We start from the raw sequence: 18,436 nt of genomic DNA, 5'->3' as shown, positions 1-18,436 counted from the left end.
GGCAGTGCAAAATGGCACATCAACTGAAATACATCTGCTTGTGTGGGACAGGAAGTTATGCACAACCACAAAACACATGTATTGGTGTACTTTGAAAATAAAATACTCTGTGTTCAAGGCGGATCTTATTTTACACTCTGAAACGTCCTTATGGGCAGAGAGGGACCTGAAGTCCACTTGTCAAAGGTTTTCGATAAGTCAGTTAACCGACGCTAAATGATAAATCGGCATGTGGATGCGTGTTTACAGACTTCAAGAGCATTCACGCTTTGCATCGATTTCAGCAGCTGCGCACGTTTGTGTCATAGCGGAATGAAAAGAAGGGGGTGAATCTTCTTGTCATCATTAAGTGTCTTTGACTCGTTGTGCGGTGAGGCGGGGCAGCTAGCAGGTTAGCATGTGGAAAACATGGACAAAATGATCACAAAACCAAATGCCACCTCACCAGTGTGGGAATATTTCAGTTTAAACCTTTGAACAAGATGAGACTTTCAACGCCGAGGAGCCAATTTGCGGAATTTGTTCGACATCCATTGCATTCGGTCTCCCCTAGAGGGGGGGTTACCCACATATGCGGTCCTCTCCAAGGTTTCTCATAGTCATTCACATCGACGTCCCACTTGGGTGAGTTTTTCCTTGCCCTTATGTGGGCTCTGTACCGAGGATGTCGTTGTGGCTTGTGCAGCCCTTTGAGACACTTGTGATTTAGGGCTATATAAATAAACATTGATTGATTGATGATTGAATACAACAAACCTGCACGCCCACTTGAAACACAACCCCCTGACAGTCACACTCACTGAGGCATCGCGAAATGGTGTGCATCCCACAGAAAGTGTGGTATAAATGTATACATACACAAGTAGGCTAATAAAAGATTATCTTACGATACCACAGGTTTTGACATTTTTTCACAGGACTGCAGATTTGCTTCCTGACATTTATGTCTTGTTTTCTACATTTGTGTGTGTATCAGGCGACGACCTGTTCCAGATTCGGGGTCAAAATGGTTTAGTGTATAACAGCATGGATCCTCTCACAAGAGTTTCTGGAACACAGGAAGTGTCCGCCACAGCAGATCATACCCTTGAAACCTTCTATCCCGTGTCGCCTACGGTGGACTTGCAGAAAGTGCATGTGTACAAGGAAGACGTGAACTGCACAGGTAAGAAATAATAATAATAATAATAATAATAGATATATATAGTGCTTTTTTTGAGAATTTTTGTTTCATCTGACATCACATGGACAAATATAAGACCTTCTGGAGGAAAGTTCTGTGGTCAGATGAAACAAAAATGGAGCTGTTTGGCCACAATACCCAGCAATATGTTTGGAGGAGAAAAGGTGAGGCCTTTCAAGGTCAAGGTTCAACTTTATTGTCCCCGCGGGGAAATTTGCCTTGGGCACAGTGCATCATTGCTTTCTTAACGTACCCAAAACCAACAGAACAAAAACACAAGCACAGACACAACCACAACCATACAACTAACATTTAAACATCAGAACATGGAGCTTGATAGACATAGGTGGCACTTTGATGTAGGCATAAAATCTACAGTATGGAGATAAAGATAAAGTACCAATGTGCATTGCACTAGAGCTCATGGATAAAGTGCTGTGTGCTAAAGTGCTTAGTTCTAAAGTGCTATGTGCTAAAGTGCTATGTGCTAAAAAAGTGCTAACCTATGTATTAAAATTCTATTGCACATTGTTGGTCAGCTTAATGGAGGCTGGGACAAATGATAATTTAAGGCGGTTAAATTTGCATAGTGGGACCCGGAGTCTTCTCCCTGATGGCAGGGTTCCATATTCAGGAAAGAGTGGGTGTTGTGAGTTGGAAATAATTTTCTTAGCTTTTTTCCTAACTGCCTGCTCATAGATGCTCTGTATAGGCTCATATTCTTTCCTCCCTACGATTTTCATTGCCGTTTTATGCATGCCGGCCAGTTTGCTTTTTAGCTTAACGGTTAGGTTGCCAAACCATGAGGTGATCCCGTATCTAATGATGCTCTCTACAATGGCACGGTAGAAAATCATCGTGATGTGGCTGCTTACGCCGTACAATCTTAATCTTCGCAAAAAATATAGCCTCTGTTGCAGTCTATTGCACAGTTTGTCAATATGTGTCTTCCAGCAGAGAAGATTATCAATATGAACCCCTAAATATTTATATGAGGATACCTGGGTGATTTCCTGATTTTTGATGACCACTGGCTCATGGTCAGTCACTTTCCTCGGATCCAAAACCATTTCCTGTGTCTTGGTCACATTTAAAATAAGATGGTTGGTATCACACCACCTAATAAATAGGTCTATCTCGTCTTGGTACACAGAGGGGTCCGTATCCTTGTGTAGATGGCTTAGGAGCACGGTATCGTCCGCAAATTTCACCATATAATTGTTAGGGTGCACAGTCCTACAATCATTGGTGTACCAATGATTAATCCCAGGATCACCACGCCTACCGTCAAGCATGGTGGTGGTAGTATTATGCTCTGGGCCTGTTTTGCTGCCAATGGAACTGCTGCTTTAAATGGGACAATGAAAAAGGAGGATTAGCTCCAAATTGTTCAGGACAAGCTAAAATCATCAGCACAGAGGTTGGGTCTTGGGCGCAGTTGGCTGTTCCGACAGGACAATGACCCCAAACACACCTCAAAAGTGGTAAAGGAATGGCTAAATCAGGCTAGAATGAAGGTTTTAGAATGGCCTTCCCAAAGTCCTGACGTGTGGACAATGCTGAAGAATCAAGTCCATGCTGGAAAACCAACAAATTTAGCTCAATTTTGTGGTCAAAAATTCAAGCAGAAGCTTGTGGATGGCTACCAAAAGCGCCTTATTGCAGGTAAACTTGCCAAGGGACATGTAAGCAAATATTAACATTGCTGTATGTGTACTTTTGACCCTCACATTTTCAGTAGAGTCATAATAAATTCATAAAAGAAGCAAACTTCATGAATGTTTTTTGTGACCAACAAGTATGTGCTCCAATCACTACATCACAAACAAATAAGAGATGATTGTAACGTCAAGACAGCCATGACATGATGTTCTTTACAAGTGTACGTACACTTTCGACCACTACTGTATATACACAAAGCTCAACATTTATAGACAAGCTCCATATATACAGTAGATGAAGAAATATTGCCTTTTAACATAACAAAGGCATTCGAATCACACTAAGCTAGCAGCTAAAGCTAACATTGTAAGCTAACAGCTACACCATTATACTACTAAACACAAGCTAGACCTATTGTCCTCAATTTAGCAATCTTTACACGGGTATCACAAAATAAAGTCGGATATTACCTAAAGACACACAGCCTCCAAGGCCAAAAGGCATGAGACGGCATCCAGCAACAAATCTCTGCGCCGCTGACTTGTTTCCATTCAAGATGGTCCCCTGCTGCTCTCCCAGTAGACCGGACTTGTACATGAAGTCGGGACCCGGGGTGACCACTCCTTATGCATTAGTCGGTGACGTCTCTGCGCCCCGACTTGTCTACATGCAAGATGATCCCCTGCTGACCCCACTATGAACTGGACTTTCACATTATTAACTGTATCCACTCGACATCCACCCAGGTGGGGGTCCCCACATCTGCGGTCCCTTCCAAGGTTTCTCGTTGTTCCCAGTTGGTTGAGTTTTTTTCTTGCCCTGATGTGGGATCTGAGCCCAGGATGTTGTTGTGGCCTGTGCAGCCCTTTAAGACACTTGTGATTGAGGGCTGTATAAGTCAAGTTTGATTGATTGATTGATTCAGTAAGTGAAACAAACAGCGTCATGAGCTCAACTTTAAGGAATCACTGTGACCACAGGACCAAATATCACTCCACCCAAACCAAGTCACCACAAAGTCTGCTTTTCTGTGATCATGGACCCTCCTGGGCAAAAGCTGACCAATCACAGCTCTGCAGTTTTTTGGGAAATTGTTGCGTTTTGGACCAGTTGTTCCTCCCAGGGAATTCAAGTCACAAGTCGCTCCCAAGCTCTTTACGACACTTAAAGCTGAGTTGAAAAACCACCAGAGACAGAATAGGTATTTTGTAATATATTTTCAAAGCTTTGCAGATATACATTTGAGACCAGTCCAGCATAGAACATTCTATCGCCCCGCCAAGATGGTCTGTCTCCCCGACCCAAAACCCTCTCCCCTCTTAAGTCGCAGGCAGTCATCTCTCTCTAGCCAAAACAAATGCTTATTATCGCTCTCTCTAACATTCCTCACTTCAAGGTTAAGCACACAGTTTTGCAGACAGCCAAAAGACCACATTTGGAAGAAAAACACTAGCTGTTTTGTAATATGACAATGAAATCAAAAGAAGTAACATTTAAATTCGGACATATGTAAATATCTGCCTCCGACAAAGTGCACGTCAGGGTCTGTGGGAGTCCATATCATCGAAGTAAGGCGATATGAATTGTCCACAGAAACATTCTGCTGCTTCTTCTGTGGCATCCGTTATGAGTGGACGTCACATAAAAAGGCTCATCACTACCCTGTACAATTTGTTTATGACAAAGGGCAGACAGAAGTGCAAAGTTCTCAATGAGCAGGTATCGGACACCTCGGTCTCCTTAGACGCATCCTCGCTCATCCATGCGGACTGGACACTGGCCGAGACTTAGTGGGCGGCCGAGGGTGGAGTCAGCTCTCTTGGTTGCTTTGTTGGGTTTGCTCCTGTCTCTGGCCATGCTCCCAGCAGACGATGGCGTTGAACACCGCAGAGGCCACCACAGTGGATATGTTATTTTTTGTTTGTTTTTACTTTTGTGGCTGTGTGTAGAAATGACTGCTTGCATCAGCTCTGCTCTTTTAATGTCTTTAATGTCCTTTGTGTCATTCACACATTCTTATGTGTGCTATGGCTACAAGGTTTTTTTTCTTCCTTGGCCTCAGTTTGGACCCCCGCTCCAGGGGCCCAGGCTTAGACTGGATATTTTTTTTCTCACCACCACCCCAGTGTTTACCTGTTTCTCACCTTTTTTGTAAAGGGAGCCGGAAGTTAGCAGACCCGTCAGTGATCCTGTTCTGTCTCCCTGTAATGTTTGATCCTGTTCTGTCTCCCTGTAATATTTGTCTGCTCTTGAATGGGATTGTGCTGAAAATCTTAATTTCCCCTCGGGGATTATTAAAGTATCTCTGATTCTGATTCAATTGAAGGCAGTTAATATACCATATGGAGCAGGGATCATAAGGAAATACAGTATGATGCATTATGTACACATTTCTATAAAAGATAGCATCGCTGTTGTTAATTGTGAATACATTTTGTTTTTCCATTCAGGTTTTGGAGATAAATATTTTTTCCCTCACGCCCACACACTTTACTTTTTGGAAGACGAGGATGTTCGCTGTAAGCTTCGCCCTGAGCAGTTCAGAGCCAAGATGATCATGTTCCTGTTTGGATCTGCTCTGGCACGTGCACACAAACTGTTTGGGGTGAGTTATCGCTTCATATCTAGAAATAAATAATAGAGATGACGTGATAACACTTTTCCATGTCTGATAATCCAAACCGCACCATTACAGTTTATCGACCAAATCAATTCCCACCTTGTTTTCTCCTTCCTTGTAGCAATACAATCCTTCCTAAAGTAAACCTTGAGACAAAAAAAATGCAAATGTGCAACAAATATTCTGCAACGTGCAATTGGCTGGCGGCCTCTCAGCCCATGTCAGCTGGAATAAACGGACGTACAGTAGAGATGCGCGGTTTGCGGGCACAACCGCGGATTATCCGCGGATCGGGCGGATGAAATTTAAAAAAATTAATTTTATCCGCGGGTCGGGTCGGGTCGGGTCGGGCGGTTGAAATAAAAAAAAATTAGATTTTAAATAGATTCAGGCGGGTGGCAGTTAAACCAATTGGTAAATATATATACATAGTTAAATGTTGTTACCCACATACGAAAAACGAGCAGGCACCTGCAGCATATGCCACAACAGAAGAAAAAAGAAAAGAAGAGATGGACACTTTTACGGAGCGGAGAAGGGACGCCTCGCCGGGGTCCGGGACCGAGGCCCCTTCCCCCGAGAGGGCCCCACCGGGAGCCGTAGCTGAGGCGATCCGCGAGAAGGGCCCGACGCACATCCAGGGTCACCACCGCGTCCACCGCACCGACACCCCGCCTCGTCCGCCTTCGCCGCGGCCGGCGTCACGCGCAGCAGGTAAGCAGCTTACCTGCCCGCCACCCCCGTGGCCGGGGGCTCGTAACAGGGGTCACTCCGCGCGCTCCGCCCGCGCAGCTTACCTGCCCGCCACCCCAGTTGCCGGGGGCGCGTAACAGGGGTCACTCCGCGCGCAGTGTGCTCACGAAAGGGGTGGGGCTCACCCTGGTTGATATAGACAGCAGCTAGGACGGTGGCCAGGGAAGTTGGAACCCGCTAAGGAGTGTGTAACAACCCACCTGCCGAATCAACTAGCCCTGAAAATGGATGGCGCTGGAGCGTCGGGCATATACCCGGCCGTCGCCGGCAGCGAGACGCGCTTGGAGGTGCGCTCAGCGTGGCTCCCATATGATTGCGCACTGGTGTGCGTCTGGGTCGTGACAGCGTGGCACGCGAATGTCTGTGCTGCATTGGATCAGTCTCCTTTCTTTAACAGGCAAAAGCTTTATAACCTCACTAATGCCTTGCATCGTCTATATTAGATATATAACAACGGGCGGGCGGATGGCGGGCGGATGCGGTTCTGATCAAATGTTAGATCGGGTGGATGGCGGATGGTTGACGACTTTCTGATGCGGTTGCGGATGAAATAATTGCCTACCCGCGCATCTCTAACGTACAGTATAATTGTATACTATATACAACTAAAACATAAATATTTGCCTTTAAATACTGTGCATTTATAAAATGAATGTAGTAATGGTTTGAATGTTGAAATGGTTTGAATGAGGGGTGTAACTACATTTCAAGTATATTGATGTGTGATCGGCAAGTTTGCCTTCCTGAAGGCAGGTATCTATTCAAGATTGTTGGATCGATGTTATCAATACTAGAACAAAGAAAACGTTGGATTTAGGAACTGATTCATATATTGGGAAAACAAAACACATTCTGCTCACAGAAGGTGACCAGAATGCTTTAAAAATATACAGGATATTTCTTTGTAAATAACAAATTTCGCAACGTCTATATCTGCGGCTTATAGTCCGGTGCGGCTAATATATGGAAAAATATTTGTATTCCCTAAAATGATTGGCTGCGGCTCACATATTATAGTCCGGAAAATACAGCATCTTAAAAGGCAACTGCACTTTTTGGGGAATTTTGCCTATCGTTCACAATCATTATGAAAGACATGACGACAGATGGATGTTTTTAATGCATTGTAAATATACAATAAACGTAAATAAAAGTCCGCTTACAACGGAGCCAATGGGACCTCCACTATCCCGCAAAGGTGTTAGCATAGATAATAGCTAGATTACATTAAGATAGCACGTATAAATATACACAAAACACTACTACAGACATCACACATGGTGGTTAGTATGTATGAATTGTTTTAGTTATATTGTAAAACTGACAAACGTTGCTTGGAGCAGACGAACCCATACGAGTAGAAACGCTATGGACGAATAGAAGACGGAGCGGCACTTGTAATTCCGGTTGAAAACATGAAACACAGGGCATTACTGTAGATGTTCACCCCGTAATACCTGCAGTGAGCAAACTCGTCCAAAAGAGCAACCCATAGCACAAACAATAACGTACCTGTCAGTGTCTTTGCTTGTGCCTCACAAATTAGCTGCACCGTTTTATAAGCCGCAAGGTTCAAAGCGCAGGAAAAGAAATAGCGCCTTATAGTCCGGAATTTATCTTACGTTCTGAATCAATGGTTGCTTCTGCAATATGTTTGAGATTTGTGAATGTGAAAGTGGTCTAACTTACTTTTCTTCCCTCTGTCTCTATCGATTTCTCTCTTTTTTTTGTGTGGTCTACACTAAGGCCAAGACTATGTGTGTGTTAGACCATCCTATTACAGTACAGGCAGTGGGGACCAATGGCAGAATCTTCCAGTTCATGGTTTTCCAGCTCAACACTACAGATCTGAGACAAGACGACGGCATCAAGAACCAGGTTTTTACAAAAATAATGGTCTCAGTCTCTAATTGTAAAAATAAAAATGTGCAGTTACAATATCATCCCCATTTCTAAACTAGTCCCTTAAACTCAAACACTTGTTTGAGCAAAACAAAGTCAATGGTAGATGGAGGTTAAAACGAATCCCGTCACCTCAATTGTTAGCTGACTATTACTAGCATTTATTAACAAGTTGGAATGCATAAAAAAGCAAAACATGTGGATTGTGAATGATAGACCAAATTCCAAAGAAAAGTGCAATTCCCCTTGAAAATACAAAGAAATGTAGTTTATTTGCCAGGGATGGAGGTGATAAATATTAACATAGGGGAGCGGCTCCATACTGTGTATGCACATTAGGTGTCCCGATACCAATAATTTGGGACCGGTACCAAAATGTATATTGATACTGTTCGATACTTTTCCAAACCTTTCAAAATAAAGGGAAGTACAAAAAATTTCAATGTTGGCTTTATTTTAACAGAAAATCTTACAATACAATAAACATATGTTTCCTATTGCACTCATAGAACAATTTAAGAAGGTTAAAATAGAAATTAAAAGGCATTAAACACATTGAGCTTTTCTTGTGTGTGTGTGTGTGTGTGTGTGTGTGTGTGTGTGTGTGTGTGTGTGTGTGTGTGTGTGTGTGTGAGAGAGAAACATTTCAGGAGTGTGTATGAGAGTGTTTCAGTAGTGTGTATGAGAGTGTTTCAGTAGTGTGTATGAGAGTGTTTCAGTAGTATGTGAGTGTGTGTGAGAGTGTTTCAGTAGTGTGCATGAGTGTTTCAGTAGTGTGTGTGTGAGAAAAACATTTCAGTGTTGTGTTATGAGAGTGTTTCAGTAGTATGTGAGAGTGTGTATGAGAGTGTTTCAGTAGTGTGTATGAGTGTTTCAGTAGTGTGTGAGAGAGAAAAATATTTCAGTGGTGTGTATGAGAGTGTTTCAGTAGTGTGTGAGAGAAAAACATTTCAGTTGTTATTTGAGACCACCTGCGATGAGGTGGCGACTTGTCCAGGGTGTACACTGCCTTCCGCCCGAATGCAGCTGAGATAGGCTCCAGCACCCCCCCGCGACCCAAAAGGGACAAGCGGTAGAAAATGGATGGATTTGAGACCACTTCAGTAGTGTGTATGAGAGTGTTTCAGTATTATGTGAGAGTGTGTATGAGAGTGTTTCAGTAGTGTGTATGAGTGTTTCAGTAGTGTGTGTGAGAAAAACATTTCAGTAGTGTGTATGAGAGTGTTTCTTTAGTGTGTGTGAAAGAAAACATTTCAGTGGTTTGTATGAGTGTTTCAATAGTGTGTATGAGAGAAAGACATTTCAGTGGTGTATATGAGAGTGTTTCAGTAGTGTGTGAGAGAAAAACATTTCAGTTGTTATTTGAGACCACCTGCGACGAGGTGGCGACTTGTCCAGGGTGTACTCTGCCTTCCGCTCGAATGCAGCTGAGATAGGCTCCAGCACCCCCCGCGACCCCAAAAGGGAAAAGCGGTAGAAAATGGATGGATTTGAGACTACTTCAGTAGTGTGTATGAGAGTGTTTCAGTAGTATGTGAGAGTGTGTATGAGAGTGTTTCAGTAGTGTGTATGAGTGTTTCAGTAGTGTGTGTGAGAAAAACATTTCAGTAGTGTGTATGAGAGTGTTTCTTTAGTGTGTGTGAAAGAAAACATTTCAGTGGTTTGTATGAGTGTTTCAATAGTGTGTATGAAAGAAAAACATTTCAGTGGTGTATATGAGAGTGTTTCAGTAGTGTGTGAGAGAAAAACATTTCAGTTGTTATTTGAGACCACCTGCTAAGAGGTGGCGACTTGTCCAGGGTGTACCCTGCCTTCCGCTCGAATGCAGCTGAGATAGGCTCCAGCACCCCCCGCCACCCCAAAAGGGACAAGCGGTAGAAAATGGATGGATTTGAGACCACTTCAGTAGTGTGTATGAGAGTGTTTCAGTAGTATGTGAGAGTGTGTATGAGAGTGTTTCAGTAGTGTGTATGAGTGTTTCAGTAGTGTGGGTGAGAAAAACATTTCAATAGTGTGTATGAGTGTTTCTTTAGTGTGTGTGTGTGAGAGAAAACATTTCAGTGGTTTGTATGAGTGTTTCAATAGTGTGTATGAGAGAAAAACATTTCAGTGGTGTGTATGAGAGTGTTCCAGTAGTGTGTATGAGATTGTTACAGTAGTGTGCGAGAGAAAAACATTTCAGTAGTGTATGAGTGTTTCAGTAGAGGTGAGAGAAAAACATTTCTGTAGTGGGTATGAAAGTTTTTCGGTAGTGTGTGAGAGAAAAACATTTCAGTGGGGTGTATGAGAGTGTTTCTGTAGTGTGGGAGAGAAAAACATTTCAGTAGTGTGTGTGAGAGAAAACCATTTCAGTTGTTATTTGAGAGCATTTCAGTCGTGTGTGTGTAAGAGGTAATTCTGAATAATGTCCCTAACGGCCCCTCATAATGTACTGTGTAAAATACATTGGAAAAAGTTGGCGCCCTCTAGGCATCTGTGTAAATGTTGCAAACAGTCCCTTTAACATGAGCCAAAAATGTTACAGTAAAAAATATTTGATTCCCTGTCACTATTTTAAGTTTAGCCCCTTAAAAATACATCAACTGCCCACAAGAGAAAGAGGAGTTTTGCAGAATAAAGTTTTAACTGAAATGTGATTGAGTGAAATACATCTTGGATCACATAAGCACACACACACACACACACACACACACACACACACACACACACACACACACACACACACACACACACACACACACACACATACACATCAATGATGTCATTTTGGAAAGTAGTCTTAATTACAACTTGAAACCCATGACCGTGCATATGCAGTCATTATTGTTCTTATATGGCCATTTTGTAAACATATTGTTGTGTACTCAGCCTCAATATGTCTGATTTATTAACACATTTGCTCACATTTACTGCACATTTCTTTCTGGACGCCTGTAGCCTTTTCCATTTATGGAATGTGCCATTCAAACGTCATGGCATTATCTAATATATTTTAATAGTTGACGTAAGAACTGAATGTTTATCATTAATTATTTTGTTGTAGGTTTGGCTGGATGAAGATGTCGAGCTCTACGATTTTGCAAAAGTCCGACCACTCATCAAAAAGAAAGAAGTGAAGGTACAGTATCAGACTTGCAGATATTTACCAGGTACCTCGTGGGACTAAAATAGAGTTTTAGATTTAGTGGGTGAGGAATAGGCCAAGTTAGGTAGCTACTATTATCAAACCCAAAGAACTAAAAGGCCTATTTTATTTATTGTGTCTGGCTATTTATAGCAAATGTGTATACTATTTTATTCATATTTTGTAAAAAATAAATACAAAATTACAATCTTCAAACGTTAAGTGCTTGTACTAATATATGAACATTTAAAAAAATGAAATACAGAACTAAAATATTGCAAAGTACAGAATGAGCAATAAAACACATGAAAAGTGCAAAATTGAGCAGGCAAACGATATTGATCTTAGCTTATAACAGCAAGAATTACACTTCTTTAAACTACTAGTGTCAGGTTCAAACACTGATGACATCTATTAAAACAGACAAGAAGCAAGGAATTAAACAGACAGAATTACAATTTTGCTCAATTGAGGAGAAACGCGTAGACACTGCGGTGTCCCACCACGCTCTGACGAAAGATTGTACGCCTCCTCTTTTATTTGGACTTTCCCTGATTACATGGCAACAGCTGTTTCTAAGGGAAGAGGGTTGTAAACAGCCATCGCCTTTGGTTACAAAACAGTTCAAAGAAAAGGTCATAAAACAGTTCAAAGAAAAGGTCATAAAACAGTTCAAAGAAAAGGTGCCTGGAGGGGGGTCAGGCCCTGCCTCCTCTCCGCTTTGTAGATCTCGGGTCAAGACAAAATCTTCCTGTGGATTACAATAGAAGAAAGAAACCGGCGCCTTCATGTCGCTTCCCATCGTACATTATACAAGCCTTCTGCTTGGTAGGATCAAAGACAGCTTTTGTCCTCTGGCAGGGCGAGCTGAACTCAATGTAACACAAAGTTTTGTGACAACTTAGATCATATTTGCCGACCCTCCCGGATTTTCCGGGAGACTCTCGAAATTCAGCGCCTCTCCCGAAAACCTCCCGGGACAAATTTTCTCCCGAAAATCTCCCGAAATTCAGGCGGAGCTGGAGGCCACGCCCCCTCCAGCTCCATGCGGACCTGAGTGACGTGTTGATAGCCTGTTCACAACATTGCCGTAAACAGCAATGTTGTGACACTTTTAAACAGGACAATACTGCCATCTACTGTACATGCATATGTGACCCACCCATAATGTGTCACATTTTTGTGTTGATTTATTTATTTTATTTTGTGGTTTGAATTCGTTTTTGGAGCTGTCATTACACATTTATCAGTATTCACATTGGTCAGTAGGGGGCAGTAGGGCGTTTCTTCCCAATTGAATGCTATCACCTGCAGACCGGAAGTGTCTTGTCATTCTGATGAGAGCGACCAGTCTGTGAACAATTGAAACGTCCTGTGTGCTTTTTCCTCCTGTATAACAGGTTAGTTTTGGTGAATCAACTCACTGAATAATATCCATGTGATCTTTATAAGTTTAAGTACACATTCTGATGGTGGAGCCTAACTCTAAAGTGTTTGTGAGTTGTAGTTTGTATTTGTGAATGAATCCAGTGCACAGCTGCAGTAATCAATACAAAAAGGTGACGTGAGTGCGCAATGTTTATATAGGAACTTCTGATCCTAATTCAGACTCCCAAATTAGAGCTCCCGTTTTCTTATTGATTTTATAATGTATATTTTTATAATGTGTGTGTTCTGAAATAGTGACAGAGAATAGAACAAGGATGGACAATTCAAACCTTAACTCAACAATGAGTAGATAAGTGTTGTGTGTGTATATGTGTAAATAAATGAACACTGAAATTCAAGTATTTCTTTATATATATATATATATATATATATTTTTTTTTTTTTTTTTTTATTACATACATATATACATATATATATATACCGTATTTTCCGCACCATAAGGCGCCCTGGGTTATAAGCCGCGCCTTCAATGAACGGCATATTTCAAAACTTTGTCCACCTATAAGCCGCCCCGTGTTGTAAGCCGCATCTAACTGCGCAAAAGGAATGTCAAAAAAACAGTCAAATAGGTCAGTCAAACTTTAATAATATATTAAAACCAGCGTGATGTGGGCGCGCATGGAATCGTATATCAACATGGACGGAGCTGCGTAAAAAAAGCCACCCGGCCTCTTCGCGTAAACTTAAACTTACCTTAACCACTCGCTCATCTTTTCTTCATCCATCCCTTCGAGTTAGCTTTTATGATGACGCCAGCTGGAAAGGTCTCTTTTGGCAAGGTCTTCCTTTTGAATATCACCATGGGTGGAAGTTTCTGGCCATTAGCATGGCAAGCTAGAACCACAGTGAAGGATGACTTCTCATTCCCTGTGGTGCGAATATTCACCGTACGTGCTCCCGTTGTATCCACAGTGCGGTTCACAGGAATATCAGTTGCTGTGAAATAGTAATCCGTGTGCGGATGGAGAGATTGCGTCTTTTCATGAACCGGATCCCGGTCGCTTAGTAGGAGCCATTTTGTGGTCTTTACAGATGTAAACACACAAAGGAAATGAAACGTACGGTAATATCCGCGCGCTTTTTCTTCTTCTACGCGGGCGGGTGGTTGCTTACAGTAGAAGAAGAAGCGCTTCCTGTTCTATGGGGGCGGGTGCTTACCTTGGCGGTTGCTTGCGTAGAAGAAGAAGCGCTTCCTGTTCTACCGGGAAAAAAGATGGCGGCTGTTTACCGTAGTTGCGAGATCGAAACTTTATGAAAATGAATCGTAATATTAATCCATATATAAAGCGCACCGGGTTATAAGGCGCACTGTCAGCTTTTGAGAAAATTTGTGGTTTTTAGGTGCGCCTTATAGTGCGGAAAATACGGTGTATATATATATATATATGTATGTAATAAAAAAAAAATATATATATATAGCTAGAATTCACTGAAGGTCAAGTATTTCTTATATATATATATATATATATATATATATATATATATATATATATATATATATATATATATATATATATATATCTTAACCACGCCCCCAACCACGCCCCCCGCCTCACCCCCGACCACGCCCCCCACCCCCCACCTCCCGAAATCGGAGGTCTCAAGGTTGGCAAGTATGACTTAGATACAATTATTCTGACAACTAGACTTACAAATACTAAAGTAACTACAACATGAAAACAAAAAGTTTCGCAGTAATATAAAGTTGTAATACTGTGAGATGATTGTTCTAAAAGAGGTAGACACATCTTCAATGTAGCGATGTGTTGAAAGGCAATATTTATGGTGCCTTCCTTTTGTACTGGCAAGTCAGAATTTGTGAGTGGTTAGCAGGGCCGGCCCGTGGCATAGGCCGTATAGGCAAATGCTAAGGGCGCCATCCATCAGGGGGCGCCACGCCAGTGCCACAAATGTTGGAGAAAAGAAAAAAAAAGTTGGTACTATTATTTCTAAATACAAAAAATAATCCCACGTTAATTAAAATGCAAAGTAAAGCCTATTTAATAGAAATATTATTTGTTACAACATTACGCCCCCCCTGTCACCACATCAAAAAATCAACACAAGATGTCAAAACGGCCAAAACTGTCAGGTGCCCAGGGAAGAAAAAAGAGAAAAGAAGAGGAGTAGAAACGAGAAAAGACAGAGGTAGCAGGTAGGTAACGTTAGCCTACATTAAATTATTTGTCTGTTACAGAATGTGATAGTAGCTGGCTTTTTAGCATTAAGCTAATGTTACATGATTCGGCAATTGCTAATCAATAAATAGCTAGTTCTGTTTTAACGTCGGGTTAATATTGTGGAGGGGGCTAAATTGTTATGGAAAATAATAATGTAATGTTAGCTAATTACATTCCTCAGGGACATTTGTATTAGATCTTTTAAGCAGGTGTTTTCTTTGTTTACATTGTTATTGCCTTCTGGTTAGCTAATGTTTGCCCTGCAGGTAATAGTCACTTTTCCACCCCTTTATATATTAGGTGTAGTTGCAAGTAAAAAAAAATGGTCAAAGACAAAGCTATTCGGTTTCTTGTGAGTATATACACTTCACTGCCGATGTGGGGGGGGCGCCACCTAAAATCTTGCCTAGGGCACCAGATTGGTCTGACACCATCCCAGTGTTGGATGGCTGCACTCTATGTAAACCATGTCTTTCTTATTGTCACACTAAATCAGCCATATACAAAGTATTGTCTTATAAATGTTCATGTTACTGTTGTGTAAATTAAACCATTTTCATGAGGCGAGCACAATAACTTTCGTAGATTTGGCCATTTTGATTTCCGACCCCTTAACATTCATAACTCAGCTGTGACGTCATTCTCAGGTCCGACCTCCAGCTTCTGAGGTTAATGGAAGCAGCAAATATTCTTGTGTGCTGGCTTGGTATGTGTGATCATACTTGTAGAGCCTTTTAACTCCTTTTTCCCACATTACATGACTTTCACCTGGTCCAGTTGCCCTTTTCCTTGTCTTTTTGACCTTTTTTGGTCACAAATTAAAGATTTAAAGTAGCAATGATAGGTGTGACAAAATTATTCTCTGCATTTGACCCATCACCCTTGATCACCCTCTGGGATGTGAGGGGAGCAGTGAGCAGCAGCGGTGGCCACGCCCAGTAATCATTTTTGGTGATTTAACCCCCAATTCCAAGCCTTGATGCTGAGTGCCAAGCAGGGAGGTAATGGCTCCCATTTTTATAGTCTTTGGTATGAGGCCGGGGTTTGAACTCACGACCTACCAAACTCAGGGCGGACACTCTAACCACTAGGCCACTAAGTAGGTATGGTCACTACCATATTTTCCGGACTATACGGCGCACTTAAAATACTTTCATTTTCCCAAAAGTCGACCGTGCGCCTTATAACCTGGTGCGCCTAATGTAAGGAATCATTTTGGTTGTGCTTACCGACCTCTAAGCTATTTTATTTGGTACATGGTGTAATGATAAATGTGACCAGTAGATGGCAGTCACACATAAGAGATATGTGTGGACTGCAATATGACTCAAGTAAACACTAACATTTTATATGTTCCATTGAAAATATAGAACATTACACACGGTGCTCAAAAATCTGTCAAAATGTTTTAGTAGGACTTTGGTAAGCTATGAAGCCACACCACTTGATGGATTGTACTGTGCTTCAACATAGGAGTATTATTATGCTGTGTGTATAAGGTAAGACATATTATCTGCTGTTTTGTTTTGCAATATTACGCAAAAGCAACTTTTCTTACCTTCTGGAACCTGTATTTGGGATCTGCATAAGTCCTGAAAATGTGTGCGCGTCTGCCTTTGTTGTCGATAAGCTTCTTCTTTTTCTCTATCTTCTTGTTATGTGACATTCATCCTCCACTGTTGCCATTTCTAATATAAAGTAGTGTAAAGTTCTTACTTATACCTGTCAGTAAACTCGCCATGAAAGCACTAAAACATACCGGTGTAGTGACTTTACATTATTCACCCAAGGAACTTTAGTTATTAGAGAGTTCCGGTGGGAGAGTTTTTCACGGGACACATTTCGGGTGTTGTTGATGCACTAGTGAGCCACGGATGAGGAGATGCTGCTCCGTTATTGATTGAAGTCAAGTCTGAATGTCATTAAAACAGTTAGCGCCATCTTTTGACACTTCTTCCACTCCCGTCCTTGCACGCTACACCGCTACAACAAAGATGACGGGGAGAAGATGCTGTCCAAGTGGAGGCATGTAGATAAGAGCGCCCACAAAACGGTGCATCCTGAAGAGACTGTCAGAAAGTGAGTTGAAGATGATGTGTAAAACATCATCTATGCAACATTTTGAGCAAAGAACCAGCATTACATGTTATGTAGACCACAAGGAAGTCTTTTACATTGATAAAATAATCATAATATGACTCCTTTAATGCGCCTTTTGTATGAAAATAGATCTGACTAGACCCGCTCATCGGCAGTGCGCCTTATAATGCCCTATGGTCCGGAAAATACGGTATATTGAACTTTTTCCCCACATGTTTAGATTTGGTTGATAGGTGCCATGACATTTGCATCTAAATAAAAGCGAGTACAAGGATTTTAAGCTGCATTCTCTTTTGAACAAACTGTGACTGAAATGTAAGAAGATCTGAATTGCTTGTTTTCTTTCCACTGTAGGTTCCAGCCGGTCTAGCAGGATATAAGGCAGAGACCTTCTCCAAGTTCCTTGCCCTGTACCTTCACAGCACGGTGTAGCCCTAAGACCCCAGGTACTAAGTGTAAGTCAGTGTTTGCAATGACAACAATGTCACTTGTGAAGACTGCCATACCATTGAGTCATCACAAATACACTCTTGGCCAAAAGTATATGCATTTGTGTCAGATAACGCAGCACTTAATGCTTTGGTATTCACATGTTTATTTCTTTTGTTTGCATTGGAACAACACGAAAAAAGAACACAAAAAAAGCCAAATGTGATATTATTTGACTCAGAACTCCAAAAATGGACTGGACAAGATTATTGGCGCCCTCAACTAAATATTTGGTCGCACACCTTTGGAAATAAAAATCAATGTAAGCATCAATAAGTCTCACACTTGCTACTGGAGCATACTTGCCAACCTTGAGACCTCCGATTTCGGGAGGTGGGGGGTGGGGGGCGTGGTCGGGGGCGTGGTTAGGGGCGTGGTTAAGATATATATATATATAAGAAATACTTGACTTTCAGTGAATTCTAGCTATATTTTTTTTTTTATTACATATATATATATATATATATATATATATATATATATATATATATATAAATAAAAGAAATACTTGAATTTCAGTGTTCATTTATTTACACATACACACACATAACACTCATCTACTCATTGTTGAGTTAAGGGTTGAATTGTCCATCCTTGTTCTATTCTCTGTCACTATTTCAGAACACACACATTATAAAAATATACATTATAAAATCAATAAGAAAACGGGAGCTCTAATTTGGGAGTCTGAATTAGGATCAGAAGTTCCTATATAAACATTGCGCACTCACGTCGCCTTTTTGTATCGATTACTGCAGCTGTGCACTGGATTCATTCACAAATACAAACTACAACTCACAAACACTTTAGAGTTAGGCTCCACCATCAGAATGTGTACTTAAACTTATAAAGATCACATGGATATTATTCAGTGAGTTGATTCACCAAAACTAACCTGTTATACAGGAGGAAAAAGCACACAGGACGTTTCAATTGTTCACAGACTGGTCGCGCTCATCAGAATGACAAGACAC

The 18,436-nt window shown here is 41.4% G+C and overlaps 1 protein-coding gene across 1 annotated transcript in view; it reads left to right on the top strand.

The window, feature by feature from the left end:
- The window catches only part of LOC140679743 (large ribosomal subunit protein mL37-like), a 34,147-nt gene extending 16,415 nt beyond the window's left edge, over positions 1-17,732 (top strand). Inside the window, exons 4-8 of the mRNA XM_072915779.1 lie at positions 977-1,165; positions 5,296-5,450; positions 7,965-8,096; positions 11,164-11,238; positions 17,328-17,732. Coding sequence (XP_072771880.1) covers positions 977-1,165; positions 5,296-5,450; positions 7,965-8,096; positions 11,164-11,238; positions 17,328-17,405 — 629 coding nt within the window. The 3' untranslated portion in view covers positions 17,406-17,732. The remainder of the gene's footprint in view (positions 1-976; positions 1,166-5,295; positions 5,451-7,964; positions 8,097-11,163; positions 11,239-17,327) is intronic.
- Positions 17,733-18,436: the final 704 nt, after the last annotated feature.

The sequence above is a fragment of the Nerophis lumbriciformis genome, linkage group LG22 (assembly GCF_033978685.3).
Source record: "Nerophis lumbriciformis linkage group LG22, RoL_Nlum_v2.1, whole genome shotgun sequence".
NCBI classification, from domain to species: Eukaryota; Metazoa; Chordata; class Actinopteri; order Syngnathiformes; family Syngnathidae; genus Nerophis; species Nerophis lumbriciformis.
This window is presented reverse-complemented; position numbering and strand designations above follow the sequence as displayed.